Source organism: Crocodylus porosus, unplaced genomic scaffold, assembly GCF_001723895.1.
Source record: "Crocodylus porosus isolate Cpor-Errol unplaced genomic scaffold, CroPor_comp1, whole genome shotgun sequence".
In the NCBI taxonomy this organism is placed as follows: domain Eukaryota; kingdom Metazoa; phylum Chordata; order Crocodylia; family Crocodylidae; genus Crocodylus; species Crocodylus porosus.
Window position 1 is genome coordinate 85,908,348 of NW_017728947.1, and position 9,414 is coordinate 85,917,761.

The 9,414-nt window shown below is 40.7% G+C and overlaps 1 protein-coding gene across 1 annotated transcript in view; it reads right to left on the minus strand.

The window, feature by feature from the left end:
- EML5 (echinoderm microtubule associated protein like 5) overlaps nt 1-9,414 on the minus strand; it is a 222,112-nt gene that overhangs the window by 15,646 nt on the left and 197,052 nt on the right. The window contains exons 33-37 of the mRNA XM_019552385.1: nt 8,530-8,738; nt 4,801-4,958; nt 1,706-1,820; nt 923-1,111; nt 491-663 (exon numbers count right to left, since the gene is read on the minus strand). Coding sequence (XP_019407930.1) covers nt 491-663; nt 923-1,111; nt 1,706-1,820; nt 4,801-4,958; nt 8,530-8,738 — 844 coding nt within the window. The remainder of the gene's footprint in view (nt 1-490; nt 664-922; nt 1,112-1,705; nt 1,821-4,800; nt 4,959-8,529; nt 8,739-9,414) is intronic.

The following is a 9,414-nucleotide window of genomic DNA, read 5'->3' on the forward strand; positions in this document are numbered from 1 at the left end:
TTGACCCCAGTACTCTTTCCTGCCATGGCAGGGGGTTGGACTAGATGATCTGCTCAGGTCCCTTCCGACCCTAGAAACTATGAAACTTTTTTTTTTCTCTAAGTCTCTGCTTTCTGTTTGGTTACTCTGTTGCATCTTCAGATAATATGTCATTTCTCCTGCTTATGCTCTATATGGGTGTCATTGCACCAACTCTGTGAACTATTCATTCTGTTCTGTCTCTGCAGAAAATGTATACAGCTCTGTACAATGGATACTGAACAATTTATTTTCATATTTGAAAACTACACTCCAAGCACACATTAAAAAAATTATACTGAGTTGAGAGTGAATAAATATATTTTTTAGGTATTTTAGCAAATCTGAATCTGGGGCTTATAAAATAGATTACTCCAGAAGAAAAAAATGTATTTTTTTTAACTTTACAAACTCAGTTCATCTCTCTCAGTTCTACTGCACCAGACTAGTTAAATGGCATGAATTTTCTGACCTGATATCTTGGATAGCTGATCTTCGGTCTCTTTTTTTCCCCCATATTTTTAATGAGGTCACAAGCAAGATGATAAATTCCCCATTTTTCATGCCAATAGCCACCATATCACCTTCTGGGCTGTAACAAACTGTACGAGCTGCATGTCCCAAACTGACTTTGTTCAGCATCTTCTGTGAGAAAATAATGAAAAAACCCACAGAGGAGTAAACATTTATTTCTATGCACATTTCAAAATACCCTTCAATCAATTTAAAAGTGTATCAACTTAATTATTTTCAAAATGAAAGACAATGAAATGACATGTTAGTGTCACTTCTCAAACTACATTAAGAAAAATAAATTTCAAATCCTCAGCTGTTAGATAAATCTAAGGATCATTTTTGCCAAGGAAAACAGATAGTTGCCTTATCTTACTAACTGTGCACCTACCTTTTCAGCAATATCCCACAGTCTCACTGTTCCATCTTCTGCGGCAGAAAGGAAAAAATCTCTTGAAGGATGCGTTGCCAGTCCCCAGATAGGACCATCCATATGGCCATTAATTAAAATGTTACATGCTGCATTTTTCTCTCCAACTTCAATTATTTCAGCATTTCTTGTCCCAACAAGAATTTTCCCCTTGAACAATAGTGAAAGAAGTACTACTGTTTTACACAAACTAGGAATACAAATACCAAGAAACCAACTGTTGCTACAGTTCTACCAACAGGGACTGCTTAAATCACGCAATAAAAGGTCATTTATTTTCTAATGGGAAGATCATATTTGAAACTGTTTTTTTCAAAATTGTTTCATGATTTGAAACCAAAATGGCAACATTCTAGAAGAATTGTGGAAATATTATATGTCAATTATATGACTACCTGAATTTCCATTCAGAAGACAGATATGAGATATAAATCTGAATAGAGAAATATCAGCCTAATTAGAATTAAGATTTCTGAATTGCATTTCTGTTTTTGCTGGAAAATCAGCTTTCTGACAAATTATCCATAGCTATACCAATGCCTTTAATTTAAGAGCATTTAACAGTTTAAATTAGACACTACTTAATACTATGTAAAATAAGTTGGCATCAACTTAAGTTAATTATTCAAATGAGTACTCACGAGAGCAAGTAGCAACAAAGCAGCAACAAACTCTTCTACATATCTAGCAGCTGAATAATAACCCAAAGATTCTCAGCAGTGTATGGAAGAGAACAAGCCTTACTTTGCCTCTGCACACAGAGCGAACACAGTCAGTAATCTGTCCTGTCTCCAGTCTGAAGGCACGACATCGCTTCAGCTCTTGATCCCATAGTTTAACTGCTCCTCCTTCCTTTGACCTTATAAGAAAACAGCCAAAACACACGAAGTATGAAAGCCAGCTGAAAATGTTAATGAATTTTTAAAAATATTATATAGTGAAATATAACTTCAATAAAGACATTCTAAGTTTATTCCTTAAAGATTCCTTTTGCTTTGTATAGGAAAAGCTCTTAATATTTAATACAGCCCTCTATAAAACTCTGTAACCAAACAAAACAAATAGAGTTTATACATGTAGAATGGTTAATTATGAATTATTTTCAGCTTTTGATTTAAGGATAGATTTGCTTTTCAGTTATTTTGAACCTCTCAATCTCATCCTTCAAAACATACCCACTATTTGATGTGAATTATTGATGATGTACTACTTCTATGAAGCTGACCAACTTGGTTTAAGTAACACTTTTCTTGTTTATTGTCCATGGAAATAAAATCAATTAAATCGACAGAATTACTTTCTAGGTTCTGCAATCCAGTCTACTGGGATGCTTCTCCCTCTACAACAGTGAACTTAAATTTGGAAAACTCTTTTAACATGTGACAAAAATAAAATAAGAAGCAGACAAAGCAAAAGAAACAAACAAACCTGTAGGTTTAGTACTTCAGATTAAAAGTGATGCTATGACAATATAATACTAAAGCCAGAACATGGTGAGAGGAAAAAAAGTTGGAGGAAAGTGGGAATTAAAAGAAAAAGAAACAGAAGAGAAAAATGTGAAATGAGAAAGAGAAACCAGAGAATCAGAAAGGAGAATCAGATTTGGAGTACACACTCTTAATGACTATAATCAGTCAGCATTTATTCAATACCTTTAGTGTGCTAGATGTTTAACAGAACAAGTTACAAATATAATGCCTGCTCTATAGGGCCTCCAGTACACATTACACTTAAGGCATGATTAACTAAGTTATCCTGCCTTAAGTTGTGACCCAGCTACATATTCAGCCGATTAATGGTGTGATAAAACAAGCAGCAAGCTACAAAGTTATTCCACAAAAATGTGTAAAAACCTTGTAACTTGTTCTAATCATGCCATTAATTGTATGGCCAAGTGCTCCCCTGTAGCTGGGGGCCACATCGTTTAAGGGACTCTGAGCCACAGGGGTGCACCACCTGCTGCCAATCCCAGAGCTGAGGGGCTTGCAGCAGAGAGAACATTGCCCCCTACCCCCTGAGCCTCCCCAGCTGCGGGGCTTGAAGCAGGGGCAATGGGAATAACATTTCCTCCAGTATTAGCTTCCTGTGGTGTGGGCTCACAATAGCAGCAATGTTCCTCCACGCTGCCTCCACTACAAGCCCCACAGGGACACGGGCTCTGGGCTTGCAGCAAGGACAGTGTGCGGGAATGCTGCCGCCACTGAGAGCCCCATACCTCAAGGCTCTCAGTGGAGGCAGTGTTCTCCTCATTGCCCTGCTTGTAAGTCCCCAGCCAACGATGCTCACAGCGGGGTAAGCATTCACAGCATTGCATCCACTGCAAGCCCTGAAGTCCATATTGGCTGCAGAGCTTGCAGGGGGGGACAGTGCAGGGAATACTGCCCCACAAAAACAGGAGTAGAGAGAGCTTGTAGGGTGCAGACAGAAGTTACATTTTTAATGTGATCAGCTCCCTGAAAGTGCTCTACAACTGTGCCATGACAGATGTACACAACTGCAACTTAAGAGGACTTGCTATATCTCACTGAGGACTCCACAGAATGAACTCAGAGAAACTCTAGTTATTTAATGTGCTGAAACATATTTAATGCTTCCATCAAGGAACAGTTATGTATTACCAGTACCTAGTTGGTCTTCTAGCCACACGCAAATATTGTATTAACTTGATTAAAAGATGAATCCCCCCATTGATTAAAAGATGACTCTCCCCATTTAACATGGACAAAAGATGAATCCCCTTGTCTTGTAAGCGAGTACGAGGAAGTGGGGGGCAGGCAACTGCTGCCTGACTGTATTGGGGTCAGAGCTACAGCTGCTGCCTGACTCTACTGCCTCTGCATACCTTGCCACTCCTCCCCCTTGGCCTCAAGCCCCCACTGCACCCTCTATCCCTGCCATGCCGCTTCTCCTCTTCTCTTTCCCCCTGCTGCACGCCTCAATTTTGCTTTGCACAAGCATGCTCTGTTCTCATGGCAGCCGGGAGCATGGAGTATGTGCTCCAGCCTGACCCTGTAGCAGTGGTGTTGGCTCCAGGCCACTGCTGTAGGGCCAGGCTGGAGCTGTACTTGGTGCCCCTAGGCTGCCATAGGAATACAGCCTGCTGGCATGGAGCAATTGTAAAGGGGAGGTGGAGAGGCAGGTGCGGGGGTGGGTGGAAAGGACAGAAATAATCAGGGGGTAGGGACCCAAGGCTGCAGGGAGCAGAAGCAGCATGGAGGGAAATGTGGGGGGATGGGAGAAGGGGAAGAGACAACAGGGCAGGTAAATGGGGGGGGAAGGAGGGGACAGGCAACAGGGGGTAAGATGCCTGCCTCCCCTGCTCCCTGTCCTACCACCTCCACAGTGCCTGCCCTCTACTACCTGTCCCCTTACTGTCTGTCCCCCACTGTTTCCTCCACTGCCTGCCCTACCACATGCTCCCCTACTGCCTTCCCCACTGTCTGTCCTTCTACTGCCTTCCCCATAATTGCCTTCCCCACTATCTGTCCCCCTCATCACCTCTCCCCCCACCACCTGCAGTAGTGGCAGGGATGATCCTCCAATAATTTAAGATGTTCCTCCAATAATTAGATTCTATACATGGAATGTTTTAAAAAAAAATATAAATGTTTTCATGTATGGAATCTAATTATGGAGGGGAGTCATCTTCAATTCAGAGCTGTATTATATTTGGGTAAATATGGTAGTAAAGACATCTTGAAAAATTAGAAGTAGTCTGCATATGTGATTACATAAAATGACTGAGGGTACACACTGAAAGTTAATGACACGAAGTATGTTTATACATTACATAATATCTTAGTAACATATATTTGCATGAGAATAAAAATAAGACTCACGGTCTTTCCTTGCCTCCTGTTACAATCAGGCCATCTCTTAGTGTGGTGTACATTGTGAAAACAGGCCCATTGTGAGCTTTGGCCACAATTCGTACCAATACATTTTCTTTCCAAACACAAACATCTCCACTGATGGTACCTGTAAATGTCAAGTTATTCTGAAAAGGGGAAAAATATACTCATCATATAATTCCAACTGAGGCAAGAGAAATAAATACATTAAGAAATCATAATCTATACTGAGGGTAGATTAAGGTTTTTTAGCATCTGGTATTAGGGTAGCAGACCAATGGCAGTTCATGGTGGCATTTTATTGGCAGAGGAAAGAGGTAGGCAGAAATTTCCCAAGGTAAAGAGTAAGCATATGCATGAAAGACTTTAGTTCTAGTCCCTTAAAACTGTCACCTGTGTTCCATTCTAGCAAAATAGGTGAAGGATGCAGCAAATATCATTCCTGGTTTGTGATGTCCAGCCCTGTAGGCAGCATGAATACTATACCTTTATAAAGGAAGTTAAGATATAGGATTCAATGGTAGGGATCTCTGCACCTTTACCCCATCATCCCTTTGCACAACCATGAAATAGTAAATTACAAGCAGTCAATGTACTAATGATGCATGTCACTCTTGCTTACCCTTCATTATGCTACTGACCTTATCTACCATATTACTTGCATCCAAGACAATTTTTTTCTTCCAGCACACAACATGGGGGGAAAAAAGCTTTGTTGAGCAGGGTTTGAGGGAAGCAGGTATGGGGGCAGAGTGAGGGGAATAGGCAACAAGGGTTAAGCACAGGCATGGGGGAGATGTGACAAAGTGTGTGAGGGAGAGGCACTGAGGGGGGGAAGATGTCAGGGATTAGGCACAGGCATGGGGTGGGGACAAGGGTTCCAGGAGGCAGGGGGCAAATGGCAGGGGGGCAGGTGGAGAAAACAAAGAGGTGTGGGATGCAAGGGGCAGGGGTATGGCCCCTTGCCCCCCACTGTTGCTTTCTCTGCCACAGTAGTGGGGGGGAAAAATTTAGGATGGCTGTCCATTGATTAGATTCTATACCTGGAAAATTATAACAGATTTATAAATTTCCAAGCACAGAATCTAATTATTGGGGGGGGTCATCTTAAATTCAAAGTCATCTTGGATGCAGGTAAATATGGTATTTATATGGTCCCAGCACTGTAGTATTTGAGCTCCTCCCAATCTTTAATGTAATTATCCTCACAAAACTACGGTGAGGTGGGAAAGTACTATTAGCTCCATCTTACTGGTGCACAAAAAGACTATGTGGCCAGAATGTCAGTAGCAGTTGGGGACCTAAATACATTTAAAAATCTGGCTCTGTGGGCACTGACAGATGTGCAGCTCCCTGCTGGAACTCATGACATCTCACAGCAAGGGCCATGAGTTACAATGCTCCCCCTGACCCAACAGATATTGGCTGGAGGATTGAGTCCAATGATCACCCCTCCACCAGATCCACAAGATTGCCCAGGGGCCCTCCCACCTGGTCTGTGGGACTGGTTGAGGGGAGGCATCTACCCCCCTTGACTAAGGTGGCACCAGTCGTCCATGAACCCAAGATCCAAAATCCCAGACCAACTGCTCTTCCTGCCTAACTCCTGTAAGAGGTAATTTTTTAGTCTGTTTACATTTGCCCACCTAAAAAAAATCCTTCCTTCAATCTAAAAATGGCATAAATCAGGAAACTTAATATTTTTAGTGACATGATTTTACTTCACCTGACAAAAATATTAACTTTATTTTTCTAAGAGAGGACATGTGTACTTTGCACAGTGAAATGCATATAGAATTCCCCAAAAGGAATCATCCATTTATTCCACTGACAATCTGAACAAAATCTACCATTTGTGAATCTTTACAACATTGCTAAAAACATGTTGTACTCATTTAGCACCTTTAATGCCAAAGGATCCTAATTCATTGTTCAAATTATCATTTGCAACCAACACAGAAATGCAGCTGATTTTATATGGGAGTGATAGAGCTGATTGACAGTTAAGTGTGTCTACATGAGATGCTCAATGCACCAATAAATTGATTCTACCGAGCACTAGTATGTCACAGCAAAAGCTGTGCTAATGTGCAGTAGAATTAATCTATTGCACAGTAAGTGCCATGAAAAGACCATGTGCCAGTACTACTATGCATTTAGTCAGTATCTCATATCAGAGGTACTAAACATAAGGCACAGTAACAATGGCACATTAATGTATGTGCAGATGTGCCACCTGCATAGTAACCCTCTCACTACAATTAACAAAAAGGGGAAAAATCTATCTGAATTCAGATAATCCAATTCAGTATCCAACAGAAACTGCAGCATGGAGCTAGCCAGAATGAATATATGTGTGTGACCTGAAAGCTGCCACTGACACCATCTTCTTTATTTGTGAAAAGTGGCACATGCATCTTAAACTGAACTATTTAGATTTGTACCCAAAAATAAAAGGGGCTGCCAGCGGCCTAACTGCTTCCAGCTGACCTACAGTTACCCTTATGGTTATGGTTATCTGCCTAAAAGCAGCAGCTTTGTCAGTTCCCAGAAGGCTACTTAATAGCATGGTATCCTGTTCAGGAATAGGACCCTGCCTACTGGCTTGTGGTTTCCCAGCTCCTGTCTGCTAGTTCCTCGTTCTTGCCCGCTCTTTCCTTGTTCCTGTCTTCAGCCTAGGTCCCTGCTTCCTGATTTGCTTGTTCCTGACTCCTTTGCTTCAGTCAGTACCCATGCTTCTGATTCCCTGGTTTATGATTTTCTTGGCACCCCATGCTTTCTGACCTTGACTATGCCCTGCAGGCCTCCACAAGAGGCTGCCTTTAGACAAAAGGGAACCTCCCTATGCCACCTACTTGGAGGATTCAGGCAGGGAAGAAGCAGCAATACGACAGAGCACCTCTGTCCACTTCTGCTGTTGTCTGGAGGCAAGTCTGCATCTTCAATGAATGTGAACTGTGAGGATCTGAGAGTTTAGGTTTCATCTGATTGACGGCACTTCTAATACATGCCAACATAGTCACCTAATTACACCAGGCAACTGAATAAATAGACTTAAAAGCTAAGGTGGTACCTACTGAAGTACCAAACTTCTTCCTCCACCATCATATGCTTCTCTTGGAGGTCTTCCATCCAAGTAGAATTTTGTCTCAATACTTGAACAAAATAATGAACTTGCAGTGTGAGCGGTATAGATCTTTCTTATACCTTTTCATAAATTTCCTATACATGCCCAGACTGAATTATTCTTAACTGGATATTTCTTAAATATTGTTTTCAAATATAAATATGAATTGAAGGTGGACATTTATTGCCAACACGTCAAATCTTCTGATAGGGTTTTTTTTCCTTAATAACATAATAAAATTAGACTATACCTGGATATTCTTAGTTGCCCAAAACAAGTACATATAAAGGTCAGTAAACACTGGAAATATCTGAATTTTTATAAAACTTATTTTCTAAACTAGTTACTTTTAATGAATAAGTGCTGAAAATAATAAAGTGGGTTAAATGCATGGTTTACATACTCATCAGCAGACTACAAAGATCTGTTATATGACTAACCTAAAACAGAAAAATCAGGACAAACTATCTTGTTTTGGGGGGGGGGTGCATGCACACACATGTGCATGCACGTGTGTGCATAACCATGCACAAGACAGCAAAAAGAATGTTTTATCTATGCATTTTAAAATAGTTCATTAAGGTACATACAGCTCCAAAAGCTACAGCGAGCATAGTCTGCATCCGGGCATCTTCTATTGAACTCAGTAGCCCCTTTTTACTAAGAAGAGCTCTTCCAGCAAGGGTCCAGAATCTCACATGCTTTACTCCCACTGAAACAAATTGCGTGTCTGAATCTGGTCTAAATTCTGCTACAAATATACGCTGGTTATGACCTGCTCGGCTGGCAATTTTGGCACCTGTCAAAAAAATAGGAGATTTTGAACTTGTGAAAAATATACATTCTTTCCAGAACAAAACTCTCTACTTTGGAGTGCAATTGAACAGTTAATGCCCACAACTGTCAAAAAGGCACCCCAAACCCAAACTGCTTTCCCTATACGTGGCTTGGAATTGCATACACAAATGTTTTTTAAGCCCTGGAATAACATAAGAAAACACATACATGGACCAGAGTAGGGAAAAATTCAAAGCTAGAGAAACAGATACTAGAAATGCTGGATAAGAGAAATGAAATGAGACTTGAAAGGAACAGTGGAATATGATCCAGTAATCAAGAATACTATCTTGAAGTTGAAGGTCTGTTTATAAGCTCCAATTTTACAAGGAGCATAAGGGAATTAGGAGCTCAAATCCCATTACATTTCAATGAGGCTTCTCTGAAAATCCCAGCAGTTGCACCTACACAAAACATGCAATGTGTACGAGATAGCTGTTCTGCAGACTTTTTAAATTTTTTTTTCTATAAAGATGTTCTCTTATTTTTTCTCATTACTAAATGCAGAAACTGATTTTGCTGGATGAGTTATAAGCAGGGATCCAAGTTTTCTGTTTCCCATGGAAAAACGGAGAAAACCATGGATTCCCCATTTTTATCGGAGAAAATGCAGATATTCCTTTTTAGCAGAGAAATCC